Source organism: Rhopalosiphum padi, chromosome 3 (assembly GCF_020882245.1).
Source record: "Rhopalosiphum padi isolate XX-2018 chromosome 3, ASM2088224v1, whole genome shotgun sequence".
In the NCBI taxonomy this organism is placed as follows: Eukaryota; Metazoa; Arthropoda; class Insecta; order Hemiptera; family Aphididae; genus Rhopalosiphum; species Rhopalosiphum padi.
In genome coordinates, this window is record NC_083599.1 from 28,685,635 (window position 1) to 28,711,505 (window position 25,871).

Below are 25,871 nucleotides of genomic sequence, written 5' to 3' on the forward strand. Positions count from 1 at the left end.
AATACAATAACGATTTTTAAAAAATATTGTTCTTTTTTAATGTTTAATATAATATAATCTAGGGAAAAAAAATAAAATTAAGAAAAACGGGAATTTTTACAGTATTTGATAAAATTGATTTTGTTTTTTTAGTTTAATTTCAAAACTAATAACTGTAGGTATATACTTTAAATGTTCAATAAATGCTTAAATTAGTATTTTCTATACATGATATAATAATTTTCAAAATATTTTGACTTTTTTTTTTACCATAAAAACATACATACATACATATTTAATTTCATAATCTAAAGTAGAATATATTTTAAAGAGTATTTTGATACATTAAAAATTAATTTAAAATGTTTATTGCTTTATTAGTTATAAGTATTCAAAGTTTATAAATTAGTGGAGTGGAGTGGCTTATTAGGACCTAAACTTTAGGAGAACACCACAAAATGTTAGTCCACTACTCCATTTATTTAAATTTTAAACACTTATAACTAATAAAGTACTTGTTTAAAATGTGATTTCTATTAATTAAAATACTCCGAAATCCGAATCACGTCCACTTAGAATCATCCATAGTGTTCTTGAATTGGCTTGGTTTTTCGAATCTACAATTGTTTATAAACGTTTCGTACGTTGCAAATGCTATCCCATTAACGGGAAAGGCCCGTAAGCAAAGTAACCAAAATCCTCGTAAAAAACTTGTGATGCCGCCATTATTGTAAGTCTTTTTTGTACAATCCCACGCACCTTTATACAACGGCTGCATGATATTGTCAGTGATAATTTTTGATTTGATTACGTCAAACGGTAACACTAAAATCCAACTTAATACACCTAAATTAAAATCATATGAAATGGATTATAATATATTATAAGATTTTTTTTCAAAATATTGACAACAATTAATTAAATATATTTCTGTTACGCGTTAATTTTTAATACGATTTATTCAATTTGTAATTGTTGTTTACCTGCTACACCACCAGATATAATTTGCACATGCTTTGGCATTGAATCTACTTTGGTTTCAGAATGCGATAATTTCATTAGCATGCTACACACATGTTCATATGATAGCACATAAATTCCCATACTAGGAACATCTCTAAAAAATATGATAGGTATTATGCAATAACTATTTTATTGTGTACTCTACTCTTATATAATTTAATAAACCTAATAAACAACAATGTTCCACCTCGATACAGTGAACGTATACCGTTGATCTTATAAAGTTCGATCATTAATTTATATGCACTGGTCGGTCTGGTCGTTGTTAATAATGGTTCAGCTTCTTTTGAATATTCTCGCTTGAAAGTTGAAATATCTAAACCCAGTATATTTGTATGCATCATATAAATTTTAGTGTTAAGAGGTTTACTTCTCGCTTGTAACAATGTTTTGATAACTTCAATTGGTGTGTTTATCAACGCATACGAAAGACCGGCAATACAACCCGAAATAAATATATCGAAATGCCAATATTTGTGCAAATTATCATCACCGTAGCAAAACCTGACATCAATATTTTTATTTGTTTTACTGTCGTCGCGTTGTATTTGGATTAACCTCATCACGTTACCATAAGTTCCAAAAAATACCGAATTTGCAACACCAACACTTAAGATCGGAAACATCATTCCTCTAAAATATCCTTTGAACTATTCAATATAAAATATTTAATATCAATTTTAAAGGAATATTTTTTGTAAGTCTTAAATTGTTTAAAAACTAAATTTTGTTTAGTTTTATTATTAATACTTTAATTAACTAATTTTTATTTGCCTTATCTTGATTGTAAATATCTTTAACGGTTTTTTTTACATTATCATTAGTCACTTGTTGTACTACTTTTACTGTATCTATTGGATGTCCAACTAATGTAGAAACAATACCTGAGAATTAAAATGCATAATGTAAATACGTAATTTTTTGTCCGATTATCGTTGAACTACTTATAACAAACCAGCTGTCCATCCGGATATAAAATCACAAACTGAAAAAAAATTTTGATAGGAAACACTTGATAGTGAATTCGGAATTTCCGAAAAATATTTTCGGTAAAATAGTTTTGAAAACTCCACGGTGAGCAGCAAAACTCCGGTGACCGGCACGGTTTTCACCATTGTTGGCAATAGACCGGAGTACAATCCTCGTGAACCACTACTTAGAATTTCATTTTTAATCATCTGAAATTCGTTCTCTTTTATTGCCATCTGCACACGAGATTTTATTACATCTATTGGGTAAATGATCAACGACGTGCATATCCCGGCTAAAGATCCCGCCGTCATTGTAGCTAGTGCATCACAGTTTTCCTTTCGTTTACCTTCTGGTTTTAGTATTTCGCGAGATCGTTCGTATACACCGAAGAATACTGAACATCCTATAAACTCTCTGATTATTGTACATCCAAGCCCACGATACAGGCCTTTAAAACCTTCAGATTTCCAGATATTTTTAAAAATTTGACCTGTTGTTTGATCTTGCAATTTTTCATTAGCTGAAACCTCATTGCTTATTCCTTGCATACGTATTTTTATCAATTCGGTCGGGCAAAGTACTGTAGCTGAAAAAAACTGAAAAAATAAATAGATTTCGCAACTGTAAATATTTATTGAAAAATTATAATATGCTATTTTTTTTTTTATGTGTATGCAATATGCATAATGCATATCATTGAATATTATAAAAATAAATAGACCTATAAAATATTATGAATTTCAATTATTAGGTAACTCAATTTGCCATATTTATTATTATTTTGCTTACTGACGCAATACTTCCCGCTGCTGCATTTTCGATGTAATTCAAATCAGTCGTATCGTTTGCTCCGACCGATTTGGCCACTATTTTCTGGCACTGTCCGTAAGTACCAAACATGACCGCCTCATCGGCACCATTCGAGACGAGTGCCGGTAGCATACCCGCGTACAGACCAAAAAATCCTTGTTGACGGACAGTATTTGTTAAACATGGAAACATGCCACCATACATCTTGGGGAACAATTGCATTTTCACCTTGACCGTGTCCAGCGGTTGGCCCACGAATACGGACGCAAATCCGCCGGTAATACCGGCCAGTACATCCACCAATAGTGTGTTATCCATCGAAAATTACTTTATCTTTGATATGTATTCGTTTCGCCGTATTTGTAGCCTGTACCGAAGGTTTCTGTAAATCATGTGTGTTCATACAATATTATACAAGGATTATTCACTACACCCACTGCGGAATTTGAGATCTGAATAAAATCTAGTTATCAATGCCGTAGTTGCCTGGTTCCGATATTTCCTAGTAACAGTTATTGCGACGGCGAATGAATATTTTCACAAATACATAAGATGCGTATACCTATTTTATCTATGTATTCTATATCCATATTGTTTTTATTTTTTTTATAAAATAATTATAAAAAAAAAAAAATAGGAGAGACGTAAAAGTTTTAATTAAGGGGGAAATGATACATTGAGGATAACAGCAACAATTTTTATCAACAGACAGATTTGAATATACCTATATTGTTAATTAAATTATCTAATTGAAAATAAAGAAAAAACTAAAAAATGTTGTCACCCAAATTGTGTTAAGCTATCCTTAAACAGTTAGATAGATCTCAACATGTGTCATAGGTAGTTAATGTGAAAATATAAGTATATAGTTAGACTACAAATACATTTTAGGTAGGTAATGGTCGACTTTACATCTTTACTTTAAATCAAGTTCTGTAAAATATAAATTATAATTACGATAATAAATTATGTAATATGTATGTATAATTTATTATAAATCATATTATTATTATTAAAATTAAATAAATGTTTATAAAATATTTCCATTAAAATTTGAGTTATTATCAGAACATAATTTATTATAAAATGAGGACAAACAAAATAACTTAATTTTTGATGTAAAACCAATAATATGTATAAACATAAAGGTAAATCATTGCATATGATGTTGGTATTTTATTAAATCAAGAACATAAAATATTGCTATACTCAATTTTTACACAAAATTACCAAGTATAAAAATTAACATCAACATTTCATTTAACAAATATCTTAATTTAATAATTATTTATTGCAGATAAATTGGATGATTGATTTAGATAAATGGTTCGTCTATACAGTGATATGCCTTTAATTTTTTAAACAAATTTTATCAAACAGCATACCTACATACCTAATGATTTTATGCATATGATTAAAGCTCTAAATTCTGCTAACAATCATCCTTATGAAATAAATAATATGATTATATTAAAAAGTTATATTATAGTAAATATTAAGTTTCTGTATGTATAATATTTCATACAATTTATCCCGTTTAATGTAACCTTCGCAAATGGGTCCTTAAAACAGTAGGTATCAATAATAAACGTTTTACTGTTAAATATGCACTGCACTCTAAGATAATTTATGACACATTACAAAATTGTCTCTTATTTCTTGTTCTGTTTTAGCGTACAGATCTTATTGTATTTGATTCAATAATTTGTATATTATTAATATCAATATTCAATATATTATTATATGATTTCCATCAACTTTATAATATATCAGTATATCACATTAAATTTACTACTCACTAGCTTTAAAATGTTTATGATAAAAATGAACAATTAAAAATTATTGGTATATTAGGTAACAAAATAACGAATTGTAGGAATACAATACATGTCATATAAGTAATACAAATATACAATATAAGTAAAATGTAAATTAACTCATACAGAGTTATTGTCATAAGTATACCTACCATTCAATATTGATTGAATATAGTTTGCACTTTTTGTATTTAATGTTCTTATGTTTTTATGTTTATTTATTACTATAATTGTTAGGAAAATGTACAAAACATAGAAACTAACCAGTTTGTTTTTAGTGGAAATCTAAATCATTTTTCTTATATCAGCTCTCCTAGAATTTCAAATTTTTTTCACTATTAATTATTATTATCTTCCATAGATTTTTTGGAAAATGTATTAATGTATTATAAAAAAATTAAATTTAACAAAACTTTGTAATAGTTTTAGACTTTAGTTATGAAATACCTAATAAATTATTGACACAGATCTTTATCATATTTTTATAACATTCCATAGTAATTAGTTAAATAATATAAAACTTATAGTTGGAATACAGTGGTAATTATAAATATTTTCCTTGCTGTTAATAATAAAACTACACCCAACTATTTCTTTAGCAGTAATTAAAATTATTTAATACTTAAGAATTTAAGATAAGAGTAGGTAATAAATATTTGTTATTTAATTTTAAGAGCATATTATTATAGTTTACATTTGAGTAATTTTTACAACATAATTTAAAATTTTAACTCTACTATGTACCTACCTAAGTTATGCTTCAAACATATTTTAATTTTAATGTGTAATACAAATTGAAGCAAATGCCTAGTAAATGGTAATTGGTATGAGTGTATGACTTGAAGGTAGTAGTTATGAGCTATATATAAATTATACTAAAATAATAAAATAAAGAAATTTACCTACCTATAAAGCTATAATAATATTCAAACTATGTTAACATAAATAAAAGAAACATTTACAAAGCCATGTAGACAGACAAACCATTAAGAAAATTAAAATTGTATAGTAAATATCATAGTAATTTTATCAGATGAAAATTATATTGTTTTTTGTTTTCGGATTTATATTTTACAAGTCTAAAACAGCAAAATGAAATAAACAATAAAAAAATAAAAATGCAAATAAAATCATCAATAAACTTTGTTTTTGATATGTGATTCAATATATTCTAATCTATTAAATAAACTCGATATATTATTACTACATAGGTAAAGGTAATAGTAAATAAGTATTGTATAAATATTAAATTTATTGCTCCCGTACATAATAATTTGTCATTTACCACTTGAATTTCTAATAAGAAGGCAACCGAAATACTGCATGCTGTATTGCCTATACATAACTTTCAAGGGTTTTATAAATTTTAATATACATAATTTAAGATTTCAGATGGATAGGTAATTAATTCAAAATAAATAACTGTAATTATTACAATGCCATTTTCAAAACATTTAGATTAATTTTATATTATTGATTATTTATACCACAAACCTATTCACAGTAAGAATCAAAAGTTAATAACAATAATTATATAATATACCTACTTTATAATAATTAAATATAATATAATAAATAAAAATTTTTAATTAAAATGTATTGTTTACTGTATGACTAGTAAAATATATTAAAAACAATAATAATAAAAAAAAAAAAAACCATAAAATATACTTAGTAATGTAGGTTGACAAATTGTCTGCTCAGATTTTCTTTTTTGTATATAATAATTTATTATTGAATTCAAATTTCAGATTTAATACATACATTATATAGTGACTTACTCAATGACAAGGTACACTCGACTTAATATACTGTACAGCGGTGTAGTTATTTTCCCCTTTTTTGTTGATTCTATTTACAATACATTTTTACTAATTTTTAGATACACTGAACATTGACTTTGATTATCAGATAATATTTTAAATCATAATTTATTTTATTAATTTTACTATAATTCTTATGGGAATTGAAATTATAAAATTATAAACAATTAAATACACTTTTCTGTTACTTTTTTTATTTTAGTTTAAAACCAGTTTTTTGTTGAAAAAATCATTTCTATATATTTTACCAAATATTAGTACACAAATGAATATATTTCATACATTTTAAGTATACATAAATCTGAGTCTTAGTAATAATTAGGGCTCATAAGTTCATGCACTGAAAAATACATAAATTAGTATGCATTCATACTCAAAAATTGGCAAAATATGCATTAAAAAGTTTGGAAATATGCATTCGCGAACATTATTAAAATATGCACTATGTAAAAAAATCATAGGACATTTTTTAAATAATAATATAAAACATCAATTCATTTTAAAAGTATTTTATTGCTTTAAATTTGTATACACTTTAAAATAGTCAAAATTAATAAAAATAAATCAAAACTAATACTATCATTTTGACCATTTTGTAAATAGGAAAATTAATAAAATAAGAAACAAAAATAGAAACAAAATATTTAAATAATTAAATATAATATTTTTTTTATGTAATAATAGGTGCTAATAACCCTAAAAATCTACTGTATGACAAATATGCCTTTACACTCAAAATATGCAAAAACATGCACTATTAAACTTTATATAATTATTACTATTGAGTATTGTTATGAAATGGATTTATATCTCAGTTAGCATGTTTTCCTGTGTAGCAAAAATTACATGCAAATGCATGAACTTACGAGCCCTGGTAATAATCTATATTATAAGAAAATATAATAATCTTCTAACTTCCTAGTACACAAATTAATGTAAATATTTATAATATTTTTTATTTTATTCACTTAGGACATATATATTATTTTAAATTATAAATCTATTTGCATATTACATAAATAGTATAATCAGTATAATTAAGATTGTTATGTCATATTTTCATATGATAAATCCTATAGACCAGAAATACAAATAATCATAACTAATTCATAAGCTCGCAAACATTTATAGTGAATAATGCTCTCACTGCAACTGATAATTTATTTAAAAGGTTTATTATAGCATGAATAATTTTAAAAATATTGAATTACATAAAAATAAATAAAATATGAATGTTCAATATTGATTGAATGAAAAATGTTCAATGCGAGAAGTTCCTTGTACACCAAATACATACGGACACAGCAGTGTACATTATTCCATTTATGGAAATCACTGTTTAATCAGGGCACAGAGTATTAAAATAGATGCCCATATTCTATAATATAATCAAGTGATACAAGTACATAATTTTTACCCTCATTTTTTCTATACCATAATAAAATAATTAAGTGGGAAATGAGGGCTGTTTATTCTTCTGTGGGCCAATTAAAAATGTGTATTGCACCAGACACAAAATAATGCACACGTCTATAACAATAATACAAACACATAATTAAATAAATTATTATCTAGAGCACATTATGTATCACTTGTTTAAGTAGAACGTTTTTATTGTGGTTATTCCATCTTCAAGTAGATTTCTCTGTAATAGAAATACATAATATATAATAAAGTATGATAGTGTTACTACTCTGTACAAAATTTGAATTTCAAACAATTAAAAAAAAAAAATGTTCTCATTTATTTTTTATAATTTAAAGTGTTATATGTCGGGGATCTTGTATTGAATAATCAAACTTTTCAGTCGATCCACTCAATTCTAATATCTTAATTAATATTTTCTAAAAAAGAAACCCAAAAAATGTCTACACTTCAAATTCTTATAAAATAGCTTGAGATTTTGAAACTATTATTCTGGCAAATGATAATAATTTGAGTAATATTTATACAATTAATTTTTTTTGAATTACAACAACATATTATCAAAAATTGTTATTTTACCTTAAAATATCAAATATCGGAACATTTCAAAATTCAATTATTCATGAAAATATACATAGCCTTATGTTGATTTTTTTTTTGTATTCCGATAAAATAAACTTGTGAAGTACCTTGCTACTAATTTTCAAACTTTAAGTAGGTATGAATTTTCAACTATAATATAATTTTGAGATCATTGCAAATGTTTGTGATTTTAACGATATTGAATATCGTTAGAGTTAGGTAGTGAAATTCCTAGTGATTCGTTTATTCAATACAATATAGAATGTCTATATATATGCTGTCTTATATTGTTATTCACAGTGACAAAATTTATGTCACACATGAGACACGCGTTTGACATTCGAATCGTACGATGAACGATGAAATAAAAAATATCACAGTAATCACACGACATTGTCAAGACCATAACGATTTGGACTTCCTCGACGGAGCAAACAGCCAAACAGGGCAGCTGCAGCACAACCTGTTAGCGTAGCCCGTAGAGTAGATGATAATAATATTCTCGCGAGTGTTGGTGGTGGTGGTGGTGGTGGTGACAGTCTACTGGTCTCGGCGTCTCACACACTCACGGCGTGCCACAGCCCGCCCACCCGCCCGCCATAGGTACGCCAGCCGTACGCTATCAAGTGAGAAGACCTTCACAACTGATAATGCCTTTTGTGATACGAAATGTGCACGAGCATAGTAAATAATAATAATATTATTATACATACGGTCGTGTCGTGTCCGTGTTTTCTTATTGTCCCCTATGGTGTTCTAAACATTCACACTGATAGAGTATGGTACAACAAAGGCCTTTTATTTATTAGTTTATAACTCCCCCGTTGTCGCGTTACGTTGCACGTACATTACTATTATTATTATTATTATTATTATTATTATTTTCGGACGTCCATTATTACATTATTCACTGCCGAGTGCTGTACATCACCCCCGCGCGATATAACACAATTTGTGATCGTTCCGTGCGCACAGCAAACGGCCGAGAGATCATCTTTGACGTTGTTTTAATCAATACGTTGTAGTATGGTCGGTTGGACTGTCTAGAGTACGAATTGCAACGAAAAAAAGGTTAGTCGATTTACGTTGTGTTGAATGTTATTGCTTATGTCCGTCAACACTCAACAGCATGCGAGGTCGCTCTTTTACAATGCAACTGACATAATAATATTGTCGTTGAAATTCTAGCTTATAATCGAGTGTTAATTAACTTAATTATTAGTAGATTATTAAATGTTTATCATGCCTATTTAAACGGTATAATTATTGCCAACAGTTTGTAGAAAAAAAAAAAATATGTCGGTTGAAAACAAATTGAACGATACACCTATGTATATGTTTTACTCTTTGTTATTGTTATAACTTATGGTGGTTTTATGTGAGTTAAAAAAAGGTAAGTTATGAATAAGTAAGTTTTACCTTTTATGAAAAAAAGTGTTTATTATTTGGGTGTTATCTTGTATACCTCGTTGTATAAATTTTCTGTTCCGAATTGCAAAATTGTAGTCACATTAGCATTGTTCAACGATCTTTTATATTTCCGAAGTTACCATTTAATAGTTAGATACCTATCTATACTCTTTTTAGTGATAAAAGAACTGATTCTTTGCATTTCCACTCAGCACTCTGCTATTGTGACCGATTTCACTATGGTAGAATATAGCGTATGGATGCGTAGAAGAACCAATTTTTGTTAGGTCACGATGTGTTCTCTAGCTGGGCAGAGTTATAGATTTAAAAAGCATATCTGTAGGAATTCGGTGTTTAAGAAAGTAATTATATGTTAAATATTAATTAATTTTATCAAATTATTGATTAATAATTCAATATTTTACCACCTCTTAAATAGGTTCTATGACATTTCGTTAGAGATATTGAAATATTGTCAACCTAATAATATTGAAACTAATAATTTATTGTTAAATGATAATTTTTCAAAATAAAATGAGCATTTTATTTGTAAAAGAACTGATCATATTATTAGAAGTTTTATGAGTGACGTAAGTTGGTATATAGAGGCCCATCGCCCATGTGTAATGACTTGAGTCCGGATTTATATTCTGTTAAAATGTTTAAAATATGATGTTTATATGCAGCTAAAATTGATGAAATATTCCCAAAAATATTCTTAATATTCTCAAAATATTCCTAATATTCTCAAAACATTCTGAAAAATATTGATAATACTAACTAATAAGTGAAAAAAAAAAAAATACAAATATGATTATTGATTATGATTATGAATTTATAATTTATCATTATTTATATAATTATGTCTAATGTTACATTATGCAATACATTAACATCAAAAAAAAAAAAAATATATTATACAATGTTTTTAAAGGAATGTGCAATAATATATTTTTCAGAGTAAAGTTAGTATGGCGGTCCGTGATTATTGTCTTATATATTATGCTAAATATCCTTTAATATAATCCAATACGGAAATATGCTAAAATATTCTATAATATGTACCATAAACTAAAATATTCTGAAATATTCTCTGAAGTCAAAATATGCACTATTATGCAAAAAAAACTTTTTTCGACAGATTCTACAGGTTATGAAATGCAAACATTTCTTACTTCCATCAAACAGCTTACGCTTCTTAAAAATATGTTTTTGCATAAAAATCCGGACTCTAGTAATGACTCATATGGGTCCTCAGAAAAAAGTAAATACGCAGTGACAAAATTGAATTGTATCTAAAGTTGTAAGATAAATATGAACTATAATCTCAACAAATTGTTTAGGTACATATTTTATTTAATAAACATGGTTCTTTATTATTATTACTACATGGAATTTACTTCAATAAAAAAGTTTTAGTAAATGGTTAAGTTAGATTTATTGTTTAAAAATTAGTTACTTAGGTACATTAATATGTGAATAAACAAGTGAAATTAAATATAAAAAAATTACATCTTGTAAATTGTATTAGGTAGGTACATTTTATAAGTTTGAAAGGTTTGGGAAATTTATAGAACATCTAATAAAACAAAACAAAATATATTAAACTTACGTTGTAATTATCATCTAAAATACAATCATATAACATTTATAATATTAAAAATACTTAAATAATTTACTTGATAAATAATAATATACATACATTTATTAATAAATTATATACATAACATCATTTTTTTCTTTTGTATAATTATTCAGAAAATATAAAATACATAAATAAATGCGTTAAACTATTTGAGAAATTTTAATGTGCAGTCATTTATAACCGTCAATTTTAATTTCTCTTTCAATATTCAGAATTGCAATATTTGTGAATCTTTCTTGTGAAATTGAGTTTCTAAGATAAATTGACGAGCTTAAGCTTAGAAAAAAAATGTCCGGCAGAAGAAACTATTACTGGAATAGTAAAAAAAAAATTAAGCACAATGTAAAAACATCATGAAAATATGATATCAAGATCCATTAAATAAACCGTTAGGTCTTTAATATTATATAACACAGGTGTGATGTTAATATGAGGATAATTTCTAAAACACAAAAGCTGATTTGTAATATCTGAGTTTAACTCATTAATATATTTTTATATGTAAATTGTAAGACACTATAATTATAATTTGTTAATCTATTATAAAAAATAAATTGGTTTTAAAAAATAAAATTCATAACTTACTGTTTTAACAACTTTAAATCTATATTTAAGATGAAACAATGCAGTTTCCAATGTTATCAGTTATCGGAAGTTGTCAGTCACTATCAACTCCTTTGTGGTACCTAACTGTAAATCTTTCATGTTTACAGTTGAATTTGAAAGGTACTTTCTAGTTAATACAAAGTTTCATAGTATCTTCTACTATATTATTATAATTAGCTTGTAAATTAGTTAAATTAATGATATCTTTAAGTTGAACAACAGCATATTCTATGTTTAAATTCATTGACTGGAGAGTTTTTGATACTATACTAGTATTATTTTTTTTGCAAAAACTTATAATTAATATAAATTCAGCTGATACAAACTTCTTTTTTATGGCACACTTTATATTTTTTTTATCAGATTTATGAGATTTAAGTTGAATTTGAGTAAGTGCTTTAATTACATCATTACACTATTTTTATAGTACAAATATAGTCATGGCATGCCTCCTATCATGTTTGACAGACTCACTTTAGTGTTCTATTTTTTTATTTTTATCCAACTTTTTATCCAACTTTTCCCTAAAGCTAGTAAAGCCCATCTTAATGTACATACACTAAAAAAGTTGTATACATCTTATACTATATTAATAATGTATTTTTATACTATTATTTTCATATTTTTATTTTATTGTGAAATTTGTAATTTAATATAAAATATAGGGTATTGTTAGTTGGAATAGAGTCTCACCGGTTGTGGACCTATAGTGTTTGTATACCTTACTCAACTAATATTTACGCCACTGAGTTTTATTGAACTATCATAAGAGACGGTGGTGTACGCAGGATTTTATAATGGGGAGGGGACTTGAAAATAAATAATTACTCAGTTGTCACCACAGACATATATATATATATATGTCTGTGGTTGTCACAGACTTATTGGCTTGAAAAATAAAATAGTTGCTTTTTTATTTCTTACTTAAATTAATCATAAAATAAACAAATAAATATATAAAAAATATATTTGTATAAGGCTAAATATAAAACTATTAGAATGTTGGATAGCTTAACAATGTTTGGATTGTTGATAATATCAGTTCAGTTGTAATCATAGATTATAGATATTAGATGCCTTTCTATGGACTATGATTGTAATCACAGACATATATATTATGAGTAAATACATGCTTTGAGATACTATATTAAACCCCATGGATAGATTTAAAATTAAAATAATAATACAAGAAATGGGGAGGGCTTCAGTCCATTAGCCCCCCCCTCTTGTGTATCCCAGTGCCCACTACCAAGAGGATGTGATGCTTTGATATGTTGCTTACACCTTAAATATTTACTCATAACATATTTATGTTACCAGAATACATTTTGTGTTGTTAGATTTAATATTACAGTAAATTGATCGATAATCAAATTTAAATGTGAGAATATGATTTGTGTTTCATTGTCTGGTTTTTTTGTTAACATTTTAACTTTAAAGCAAGTTTTAAGTTTGTAAAAACTTAAAAGTGCTCATAATTCACTTTAAAATAAAAATAAAAAAAAAAAGAATTCATTATTACCTTTAAATTAGATATTTTGTTAATTAGTTGTATTATTAAAACTAATAATACAAGACGTATTTTACTAAAAGCATACTTGCTATGTTGTCTCTGCCTTACTAACATACATAATAGCAAATTTGTGTTCAGCAGAACACATTTTGTGATGTTAGCTTTAATATTAGATTAAATTTACCTATTATAAACTTTAAAGGTAAGAATATTGTCTAGAAAATTACATATGCTTTTATTGATATTATCATATGTAATTTTCTAGACAATATTCTTACCTTTAAAGTTTATAATAGGTAAATTTAATCTAATATTAAAGCTAACATCACAAAATGTGTTCTGCTGAACACAAATTTGCTATTATGTATATTAGTAAGACAGAGACAACACATTCGGGTATGGCCTCTTAAGAAAAAGACAACACATTATGTCAGAGACTATAATATGAAATAGAACTAAGCAAGTTTTTTTAATTCTTAAATTTATATCATGTACATAATTTATACAGTTTATCTTATCAGTGTATTTATAAATTTATTTTAAAATTTCCAGTAACTTGGTTTTGACAATTTAATAATGGAGGAAAATAATCCAACATCGTCATCTGCTATAACTGAAAACCACGAAGACGATTGCAAAATAACATGGACACATCCAAGTCATATTTTTCAACGACTTATAGCATTATTTTTGATGTGTTTAATTGGATTCGGTAAATATTTTTTAGTTGTATTCAAAGAAAGTATGAAAAATGTGAAAAATAATATTTATGATTTTTAGGTTCATATTTTTGTTTTGATAATCCTGGAGCATTACAAGATGATTTTATTCAAGACATGAATTTAACAACTTCTCAATTTGTTTATTTGTATTCGTGGTATTCTTGGCCAAATGTTGTAATGTGCTTTATTGGTGGATTTTTAATTGACAGGTATTAAGTTATTTAATTAATAATATGCTGAATATTGATTTATTTATTACCAATATGAATGCTTTTGGGATTTAAATCATACTGACATTAGTCCTTTCTAAAAAAAAAAGGATTTTTTTCATTTACTGGTACACAAATAATATACATTTTTTATAAACTTTTGTAAAACGCAATGATTATAAATTTCATTTAAATATGTATAAATATAAATAAAAGATAATTTTTTTATTTTATTAATATTTATATAATAATATTTGAATTTTATTTTTACGTGTATTTTTTTTTAAAACATAATTAATTAGCTATAAATTAAAGTTAAATTGATTTAGTATAAGATCTATCTGCATATGTTTTAATTGCAAGAGCATATCTTAAGGTTATAAATATTTGTTTAAATTGGTAAATTTTAGTTGTATTAATAAAAATAAATAAATAAATAAATTTACAACATAGTAAATTAATATTAGATAATTGTTTAACCTTTTTTTTTAAAAATGTTTCTAGTGTTTTTGGGATACGTTTAGGTACCATCATCTACGCATTGTTGGTTGTTCTTGGCCAAATAGTATTTGCTGCTGGTGCATACTTGAATGCCCTCTGGCTTATGATAATTGGCCGTCTAATATTTGGGTAATTGTATTTTAGTATTAAATTATTATATATAATTTAAATAACTTTTGTCATTTTAACAAAAAAATAAATTAAATATATTAAACATCTTTATATTGAATTAATACAAATAAAATCTGTGGAATAAGGATAAATATATTATGTGTAATTCAAAATAATTAATCCATCCCTTAAAAAATAAATTTAGTAAAACATATTACCATTTAATTTGGTTTTTATTTTCAGATAAATTAAAATATTACGGATATTTCAATATACTATGAAGAAAAAAATTATAAAATGAATAATTTATATTTTAATGTTTAATTTTAGGTATAGTTAAATGATTTATTTTGATCATTTATACATGAAAAATAATATTTTTGTAATAATAAAATAAAATACTATAATATACTCAAATTTGTTGAATTTTTAAAAAATGTAGACTTTTCTTAAAATTTGTTTCTAATTAATATTTAAAACTAGGTAGTTATATAAAACAAATATTGATAAATGTGTGGAGTAATATAATATAATATTACTCAAACATTACATTTTAAAAATGTATATGAAACATTTATATACAAATTTATTTTTTAAATAAATTAATATTCCTTATTCATTTCCATAGACATCGTTAAAATAAAAAAGTGTGTTTTATATTAAAATTTGAGTTTAAAAGTAAATACTTAAAAATTATAAAAACTAATAATTTATTTTAACAGAATTGGCGGAGAATCATTGGCTGTTGCTCAAAACAACTATGCAGTATTGTGGTTTAAAGGAAAAGAACTAAATATGGTATTTGGATTTCAAATAAGTTTTGCCAGAGTTGGTTCAACGGTGAATTTTATAGTTATGGAACCATTATATCGATATGTAAAAAAACAAATAAGTGTCCCTAACTATCAAAGTTTATCAATTGTTTTGTTAGTTGGTATGTATTTAATGAAAATCATAATTTTACTGAAATCTATTAATTTATTTTTATAATAATTTATATCAGCAAGTTTGACCTGTGTTTTATCATTGGTAAGTGCCTTATTACTTGCTTGGCAAGATAAAAGAGCCGAAAAGTTACTTCATCGAAAAAAACCAGATGCTACTGAAGTTGTCAAAATGTCTGATGTGCGATACTTTCCAAAAGTTTTTTGGATAGTTACATTTATTATTGTTTTCTATTACACATCAATTTTTCCGTTTGTTGCATTAGGAAAGTAAGAAGATTGTATTATTTTATTTATTTTAAATAATGTTATGATTTTTAAAATAGTACTTAATAAAGAGTTAAATCATTAATGTTGTGTCAGCACATAATTTCAATATGTTATTTCTGTGATTTGAAATATTTTTGCAACTTTATTTTTATTGATCACATTTTTAAAATTATTTCTGAATCAATATTGTCTAATCTCCTTGCTATGTTTTTGAATAAATCACTTCTTAAAATGATTTAACTTTTAGTTTTGGTCTAATTTTGTGTAACAAAAGAAATTTTGTATTTTTAGTAAAATATTAAATTATCTAATAATTATTGTAATTTGATATCTCACTGTAAATTTTTATTTTCCAGAGTATTCTTTGAAAAAAAGTATAACTTTTCACCTGATTCAGCCAATTTGATTAATGGAATTATTTATATAATATCATCAATCTGTGCACCAGGATTAGGTTTAGTCATTGATAAAACTGGAAGAAATCTATTTTGGGTATTCTTATCAATTCTTGGTACCTTGGTTTCGCATATGTTCTTGGCATTTACATTTGTAAACCCCTATATTGCCATGGTATAACAATTTAACTTAAATTGTAAACATAAATGTATAACCATAATAATATTTTAAATTCCTTATAGTTCACAATGGGATTATCTTACTCGATGTTGGCAAGTGCATTATGGCCTCTTATTGCTATGGTTATTCCTGAACATCAAATGGGAACAGCATATGGCATGTAAGTATTTTGTGTATGTTAATATTATACTTGTACTAGTTAATTATGTTTATGTTGTTTATTTACATAGATGATATAAGAGGGATAGTCATAAAATAAAATATATACATATATATAAATGAGTTTAAATAAAATATAATGTAGTCAAATCATTGTAAACTGTTATACAATATAGATATTAATTAATATATTTTTGTGATTTATTTAAGATTTCTTTTTATTCAGAAGTTAATTTAATTTTAAACTCAAAGTTTAATCTAGTATATTATGTGAATCAATAAATTAGTAAGGAAAACAAACAAAAATTTTTTTATTAAAAAAAATCTATTTTAGACATTGATAAAAAATTTAACTGTATTTTGATTCCCTATTTAATATAATTTTTTTTTGTAATATATAGAGCACAGTCTGTTGAAAATCTTGGTCTTGCAGTTGTTGCTTTGTTAAGCGGTATAATTGTTGATTCAGATGGTTACTATATGGTGGAATTATTCTTCTGTCTTTTATTATCAGGTAAATATTATATTTTAATATTTTATTAAGCAAAAGAAGTTTTATTGTAATATATATATTTTTTGCAATTATATTTTCAGTTGTTTAGTATTTTTAGTTTTACATAACTGTACAAAATAAATAATTAGGTATATTTCTTTTATCTTAAATTTCTTCTTATCAAATTGAGTTATTAAATAATGAAATTTATTAGTTTCCAATGCGTTAATTATTATAATTTAAGATTATAACAAAGATACATTTAAATTGTTAAGTTGTATAATATTAATCTATTGGATTTTAGCTGCTTTGTTGCTGACAGCTATTTTGTGGACATGTGACTCCATGAACAAAGGAGTTTTAAATATGAGTATTCATCAAAGAAATCAACTTGAATCCAACAAGTAATGAACCAGTTTTTTGATAAAAATAATTTTCATAATTTTTAAATTTTTAATAAACCTTTTTTTTAGACCACCTTGTCCGGAAAAACAAAATCTTTTACACAATAATGACACCTTCATTGAAGACTAAATCTTAACTAAATATTAACTTTAACTTTTATGATTACTTTTTATAAGGAAGAAATTAATCTTTGAACAATATATTATTCTTAAATAAATAAATCATAACTTATACGGATTTATTAATATCATATATGTATAACAAATATATTCATAAACCAAATTATATGAAATTCTTACTCAAACATAGCATTGTATGCATATTATGTATTGTGCAAAAATAAATATAAGCAGTATGAATTTTTTTAACATAGAAGACTTATTATTTTAAAATTATCATTTATTTTTATATTATTTTAAATACATTAAAGTATACTTTGTAAATGTTTAACTGTGAATTATATTTTATTATTAAAACTATAGCTATGTCTTTCAAACTGATACTAGTATAATTGTGTGGAATTTGATAACATATCTGAAGTCTTAAATTATTTACTCTGGCTTCTTACTTATTTAGATCATTTACATTTTTTCTGTTAATAATTGATACAAATATTATTTTATTTTTTTTGTTTTTGTAATATTGTTTTTAATATATAATATACCTAATATAAAATATTATAATATTAATTATAATAACAATGATAACATTTTAAATAACTGTTAGATTACAACTTTATGTTTGTACATTTCTTATTTTAACATAAAAGTAGTATGTTATAATTTAAAATTACAGTTTTCTAAACATTATAATTTTGAAAAATTAGTTAAAATATTTATTTATTATTAAGCGCTAATTATGATATTAAAAAAAAAAACAAATGGATTTTAAATGCTGGGGTAATACAATTCGTAGTATTTTCCTGCTCTCCTACTCTAAACTTAAAAAAAAAATTACAAAACCGTGTTATTAATAAAAAAAAAAAAGGAAAGATTAATAAATAATTATTCTGATATAATAAGTCTGATGTTAAAAAATTCATCTGTTTAACATAATCAAAAAAATCTATTTCATATTATTGTTACCTATTTATTATAAAAAATTTTCATAAAAATAACATAATCGAATTTGAGTTTTCATTTATTATAATTAATTATTATAATTTGGTTTAATAAGTTTTATGCTTTAGATTGTTATTATTTTTATACAAATACATTGTAATCAAAAGTCTGTAAAACATTTATCTATAAGAAAACAAAATGTGCAAAGTACCTAATAATTATATTATTATGTATAAAACACTTGCACATCAATTTTCATAGACTAATTGCATATGTGTTACCTATAACCATTAGGGAACATATTATTATTTGTTTATTGTCATTCCTTTTTTTATATGTTACGTATTATGTGTTAATTATATTATGTGATCAGTTTTAATTATGTTACTTATGTGTTATACATGTTTAACTATATTATAATATAGGTGTGTAGTGATATTATTTAAATTACTACCTATGATACTATACTTTTAATGTTTAAGGTATAGATTCCCATAGAAGTACTTAATTGGTTTTCTCATTAAATAAGTTGACAATTTGCTTAAATTGAATTAAAAATGTACTCTAGATTATAAGATAACTATTAAAATATACTATTGATGTAATGACCCTTGCTTGGTCAAGTATAAAAATTAAATTTACCTGTGAGATTATATAAAAAATAAAGACATTTTAAAATCAATACAGTTTATGTTCTTTTTTACAAAATATGTTTTTAACTTGTTTTCAAACTAGATACTAAAATATAATTAAATAAGAAAATGGTCATCATCAATTACAAGGTTTAAGAAAAGTTATTTACACCAGTTTTTGATGCTCCAACCAGGTGATTTTTTGAACTAACTAGATAATAGGTTTTAAACCAAGTTATTCATTTTTTTATTATTGTACCTATTTTTAATCGATCATAAATGTTAATAAATATACCTAATTTGATTTTGAAGTCATAAAATGTCTTTAGATTTGGTCCTAAACTACTAAGTTGTCAATGTTTTTTGTTTAATCTTTCTATCTTAGTCAAAACGAGCAGTTTTTATAATAATGTTTAAATGATAAAATATTTCTTTTTATCGCAAAAACCAAATAATTTTGATATTTTCAACTAATTATTATTTATTATAGTTTTAAAAATATACTATACAATTTGTAATACAAAATAAAAAAATAGTTGATTATTATAAGTTGAATTAGCATATTGATGTAATATTATTTTTTTGTTGTTTAATTGTAATATGCTTAGAACAAACATTTTATATTAGTGTATAAACACTCTAAACGCACACCATCATTATCAGAATTCATGTTAGGAAATCGTGATTCTTGAAAAAAGTGTAAAATGGAAATAGTAGGAAATGTAGTCTCTCAATATTATTTATGGTACTATTTTGATTCGATAATATAAATTTTTAACTTCATGCATGTATAGGTACATCGTACATATCATTTTAGTATGACATAAATTTAAAGTTAAACTACATCCTATAGACAGCCTTATTTTTGTAGAGAGGGATTAATTGAAGTTCATAACTTATAGGCCACTTATTAAATTTTTCAAACCTTAAACACTAATATTTTTAAATCCTTGAATTTATTTTTTTGCAATTTAAATTTTAAGGGGTGTTCTGTGACGATTTACACTTATTTGTCATACTAGAATTTCTTTTCTTGTTGAAAATGTGTAAAGAGATTTTTTTTCGAAAATGTAGATGTATGTAAATTGAAATTCGAATTAGTAGTTTCTGAGTTTTTTTAAGTATATAAAAGACAATATTGGTTCATGATAGCAAGGCAACAGGCTTAGAAATGTGTGAACTTGTTTAATTTTAAACTATACTAATTAATATTAATTGATCACAATTTTATAATTTGTAAAAGTTGTTCGAGTACTAATCTAAATATTAAATATATTTTATCTTTACTATAAAAACACTGTAAAGGACTATTATCCTTATTACACACATGACACATGACACATACATAATATGTATTATATATACTATACGTTATATAGTTTTAAAACTCAGAAACTATTCGTTTTTGATGCTTAGCGTTAAAAAAAATATTATCCGATTATCTATTTGCAGTAAAAAAGGTGATTCTCGTTTAGTAATAAAAAAAGTATTGCAAATTATTTCGTAGTAAAAAATGCGAAAAATTATCAATTATTAATTATCACCTACTCTCATGTGAGTAACTTGGGTACATTGAAATAAAAAAAGTCTAAGAAATATACATGCGCTTTTTAATTAAAATTAGAATATTCGTTTAAATAAAAACACTTACAGCACATTTGGTGTTTGATTGATCAGAATCATTCTCACAACCACACTGCAACCTTCACCACCGAGACACGCGAGAAAGGCTCTACCGTGTCAGTTCTGTTCGATGATAATCGTTTATAAATATTATATTCTCGGTAATTCAAATATAAATATAATAATTATACGTCATAATATTAATTGAGCTTGCTATTATAGTTTAAAACACTTAAATGAAACATAAATACGTACTCTTTTAATCATGTCAACAAATCATTTATTAGACAAGTATACATATTATGTACCATTTACACACAAACACTATATTATTATAAGTATCAGAAGTATCTGTAGTAAGTACAAATATTATATAGCTATTGTAAACTTAATCAATACATTATTGTTGTTGGTCGCTACTGCTCGTTGACGATTTACTATCACTGAACAGCGGTGCACCGAGACTCGTTTTCAGCAATTCAAAAAACACGAACACGAACACCGCTAGTGCAGTCCTATGATTGAATTTGGAACGGAATTCGTTGGACATCGCGGAAGCGTCTTCGTCGGGCAGATCACAATACTTTATTAAATTAGATGGATAATATTGTATTATTATGGTAACGAACAGTCGCGTATAATATTATAGTATACTAATCAGTGGGTAATCAAACACTATATATACCTATACATAGCTACGCCTGGGTCACGACAATTGCGTATTTAACAGACCAATATTTCAAATATTTGTTTTCGTTGTTTGTTGTGTCAATTACTGTGGAGTAATTCAAAAAAAGTATGGGAGGGGATCAAGGATCAATATAATAAATAACATTAATTTTCCAGTTGTTCTTGTACAAGTGAACTAGGTATTTATTTTGTGTACAACAGTAGGTATTATCGAATCAATTTTTTTTTATTTTTCCTCAGATTTTTATTCGAAAATTATTTGCTCTGCATAAAAACTATAGGTTGATATTTTAAATTAAATAATGACGCATATATTTTATAAACTTAATAAAGGATACATAATAATGTAGATTATTATTTATTAATATTACAAATAGTTAAATAGAATACTATAGCTTATAAGAGGGAATATGGTTAGTTGAATACTACGAGTGTCTATAGGTAGGTAGGTAGGTACTTATTATTTTCTATAATGATCATTTTTTTAAAAATATAGGTACCTACATGTTGATAACGTTCACACTAAAATATTGTGAATAAGAGATAATAGTTATAACTTATAATTTTATTACTTTAAAACTTGTTAGAAATAATATAGGTTTTAGTGGTTTTACGTACCTATATACGAGTATATTAGGTACCTAATCTTTAACTTTAATATTGTTAAAAATTGTTACTTAAAATACATTTAGGGCGTAATCGTTTCAACTTTTTGAAAGGTATGATTCACTTGAATCGATGTGATGCAGTCGTAAAAATAATAGTGATTATACATTTATACTACGACAAAAAATGACAAAAAATAATAATAATGATAACTGTAGTCAAGAAATATTAAAAACTAATACTTAATCAGAGGACCTCAATGAATTTAAAGAAGTATCCTTTCATATTTCTCTAAAAAACAAATAGCTAAAGCTTATATTACTTACAAAGCAATAATTGTTTATTTTATTTTGATTATTATACAAAGCTCACTTGTCTTAAACATTGAACGTTATATAATTTTTTTTAGAGTGCTTTACGAGTGAATTCAAATTTAATGCAAAATTGTCGAAAAATCTTGTATAGAATCACCAAAGAATCAACTATTTTTTTTTTTTTACATTGACTTATAGGTGATACAGGCATAAAACAAGTTTGCCTAGTGTTGAAAAATGCTTAATTCATTATATAATGTAAGTAATAATAAATATGTATTTATAAATTAAAATTCCTACATTTTTATTATTTATATCATAATTAAAACCCACTGGCCCCTAAAATATTTCTAGTTGTAGCTATGTTGGTGGTAAATCGGCTTATAGTGAAAATAAATCTTATATACGCTACTGGGTGGGTGTGTAAATAATTTGATTCCATTGCACTTAAATTTATAAGCCTCAGCGCCACATCGATTTGCTAAAATCGAATTAACTACTACAAATTGACAAATTGTAACACTGCAATATTCAATAGGTACAATTAAGAAATAAATAATAGAAGAATAATATATTAATATTCCATAAATTAGTTTTCGAAAAATTAGAACTTGTGGTAGAGTTAAACGGTAGTTAATCTTTTTAGATTAGTCGTCTAAAGCAGTTCTTTGACCAGTTAACCAATTTTTCACAAAATTGTCCTGGTTTTATTAATTAAATTAATGTAAAAATAAAAAATAAATTTAAAAAATAAAAATCAGCCAGCGTTCAGTGTGTAGGAATTAATTATATTTCTATAAAAATGAATAAATAAACTAAAGTTTATTAATATAATAATATATTGTATAGTATTACAATATTACTACAAATATAAAAATAAACAGTAAAATAAAAACAATGATGTAGAAGAAATCATTTTAAGCTTTTTATTAAATGATATTATAAAATTTAGGTTAAAAAAAAAAATTAGTGTTATGCTTTTAAAATAGTATATTTGTGAATAATGATCCAAAATTGTTGGTACATAACTAAGGAATACATTTGGGGGGCTAATTGAAACCTCAGGGGGCTTAGCCCCCCAAACCCCCTATATTTGCCTATGATGGTCAGTATGATTTAATTTTTAATACTATGTTATTTATATAATATAGGTTATATACTAGTATAAGCCTTGATCGATTTAGTAAACCTATTTAACTATTTATTTTGAATAAGTATGATCTATCATATTTTTATCAAAAATTATTTAAAATAGTATTTGAATACATTCATTCGAATACTTTACGAAACTTCTACTTAGTATTTTGTAAATTATATTGAATTTATAACTGCAAGTTTCAGAAATCGAATAAAAAGGTTTTTACCTTGTAAGTTTTCGTTTTGTATATATTACTACATAAACAATAACATTTAAAGATTTTATGGTGTGTGTATATGAATTTTTTTTTAATTCTATCATAGTATCATTATTATATTATATTTATTAGTTTATTATACCAATATATCGATGTTAATTAAAAATTGTTTTCGTCATTCATATATTATATCTATGAATAATTAGCTTTTACAGTTGTACTTACATACAAACTTATGAGTATTAATAAACAATATTTATGACTTATTTACCCAGTGATTTAAATAACAATTATTTTTAATATTAAAAGCTATCAATAATACGAAAAATGTTAATACCTAATAATTTGCTTACTAATATAAAATTATTTGAGTTAACATTGTACATACAGCCAGTTAAGTATAATTAGTGCCTATGAAGTACCTATTAATCATTAAAGGTGTCAATAAGTCGTGTCTCGTATGAAGATAATGAATAGTGATATATTGTTTAAAGCAAAACAATAATATAGGTATGGACACAGGTGCGGATTCAGATTTACATAACAGATTACAAAGGGCAGGGGAATATTTCACAAAAATAAAATATGTTTAATTATATGGACGAGTGTGTGTGTGTGTGTGATAAAAAATAACTTATACAAAACAGTTATGTTAATATTGTTACCAAATTAGTAAATACTGAGTATAATTATTTAAAAAATAAAAAACATATTATACACGATCTGTAGTAATGTAAAAATAGAGCGTGTGTGCGTAATATGCATCTATATTCTACTTATTCTTTTTTAACCATAAAATATAGCTCATTATTTATGTACATTACGTTCAAACTCTAGTTTATTATTTTCTATCTTATAGTCTTGTCGTTGAAAACATATTTTGTTTCAATAACTATAATCGACGGGACTACACCAATATCATAATATACTAATATTGAAGTTTGAAGTTTCATCAAATTTTTATTCCAAATCATTTAATTCAAAAAAAAGGAATAAAAAAGACAATATTGCAATACTATTCAAGTATTTCAGCTGGATGATTTTCTCTATTTTTCATTAAACTTGTTAATCTTGGGATGTTTATGTCTGTTAGTCCTAAATTGTCTAACTGATGTTTTGTGTTTTAGAATATTTTATTGAAATACTTATTAGGTAGTGTTGAAACACTTTTTTTTCAAAATGGAAATTATAGATTTAATTAATGTTGTAGCTGATAATATTTACCTCGACTTTTAGAATGTGGTAATTTAGCGATTGCTGATGGTATTTTAAACATTTCAGAAACAATATTTAACGTTAAAAGAAACTCAGGACTCAGGAGCAGTTACCTACTGATTTAGATAAACAATAGATGTCTTATTATATATGCCGTGTCAATATCGTTCCCACTGCATGTCCGATATTTTATTTAAAGCATCAATTATTGAACATAGTCCTGAATTTCTGAAGAAAATTGTGATATAAGTACAATCGTGTTATTGTACATTTTTACCTATCTAGTTCCATATCCACCTGCATTGCAACGAAAAATTTGAAGTTTTTTTCAAAACAACATTATTTTTTGCAGAAGAACTGAAAAAATGTATGTATTACTT

At 24.8% G+C, this 25,871-nt stretch overlaps 3 protein-coding genes across 3 annotated transcripts; 1 reads left to right on the forward strand and 2 right to left on the reverse strand.

Moving 5' to 3' along the window:
* Nucleotides 1-461: 461 nt before the first annotated feature.
* LOC132924969 (solute carrier family 25 member 45-like) lies at nt 462-2,564 on the reverse strand. Its single transcript, XM_060989404.1, has 6 exons — nt 1,958-2,564; nt 1,773-1,886; nt 1,373-1,651; nt 1,168-1,318; nt 963-1,096; nt 462-825 (listed from the first exon to the last, which is right to left on the reverse strand). Exons 1-6 carry the CDS (start codon nt 2,520-2,522, stop codon nt 542-544), a joined length of 1,527 nt encoding a protein of 508 aa, XP_060845387.1. The 5' UTR covers nt 2,523-2,564; the 3' UTR covers nt 462-541.
* Nucleotides 2,565-2,730: 166 nt separating this feature from the next.
* LOC132924970 (mitochondrial ornithine transporter 1-like) lies at nt 2,731-3,102 on the reverse strand. Its single transcript, XM_060989405.1, has one exon. It carries the CDS (start codon nt 3,100-3,102, stop codon nt 2,731-2,733), a length of 372 nt encoding a protein of 123 aa, XP_060845388.1.
* Nucleotides 3,103-9,076: 5,974 nt separating this feature from the next.
* LOC132926790 (major facilitator superfamily domain-containing protein 1-like) lies at nt 9,077-19,738 on the forward strand. Its single transcript, XM_060991192.1, has 11 exons — nt 9,077-9,502; nt 14,158-14,317; nt 14,386-14,536; nt 15,041-15,166; nt 15,871-16,082; nt 16,152-16,362; nt 16,719-16,932; nt 17,001-17,098; nt 17,499-17,611; nt 17,895-17,994; nt 18,064-19,738. Exons 2-11 carry the CDS (start codon nt 14,182-14,184, stop codon nt 18,122-18,124), a joined length of 1,422 nt encoding a protein of 473 aa, XP_060847175.1. The 5' UTR covers nt 9,077-9,502; nt 14,158-14,181; the 3' UTR covers nt 18,125-19,738.
* The last annotated feature ends 6,133 nt before the right edge of the window (nt 19,739-25,871 follow it).

What these genes read in the sequence shown, in the direction of transcription:
- LOC132924969 (XM_060989404.1), bottom strand. Translation starts at nt 2,522, where the DNA reads ATGCAAGGAATAAGCAATGAGGTTTCAGCTAATGAAAAATTGCAAGAT. An exon ending in AACATTGTTACAAGCGAGAA is followed by an intron (nt 1,319 to 1,372) that starts GTAAACCTCTTA and finishes TACTGGGTTTAG; the next exon opens with ATATTTCAACTTTCAAGCGA. An exon ending in TATATCTGGTGGTGTAGCAG is followed by an intron (nt 826 to 962) that starts GTAAACAACAAT and finishes ATTTTAATTTAG; the next exon opens with GTGTATTAAGTTGGATTTTA.
- LOC132924970 (XM_060989405.1), bottom strand. Translation starts at nt 3,102, where the DNA reads ATGGATAACACACTATTGGTGGATGTACTGGCCGGTATTACCGGCGGA.
- LOC132926790 (XM_060991192.1), top strand. Translation starts at nt 14,182, where the DNA reads ATGGAGGAAAATAATCCAACATCGTCATCTGCTATAACTGAAAACCAC. An exon ending in CCGTTTGTTGCATTAGGAAA is followed by an intron (nt 16,363 to 16,718) that starts GTAAGAAGATTG and finishes TTTATTTTCCAG; the next exon opens with AGTATTCTTTGAAAAAAAGT. An exon ending in CTTCTGTCTTTTATTATCAG is followed by an intron (nt 17,612 to 17,894) that starts GTAAATATTATA and finishes ATTGGATTTTAG; the next exon opens with CTGCTTTGTTGCTGACAGCT.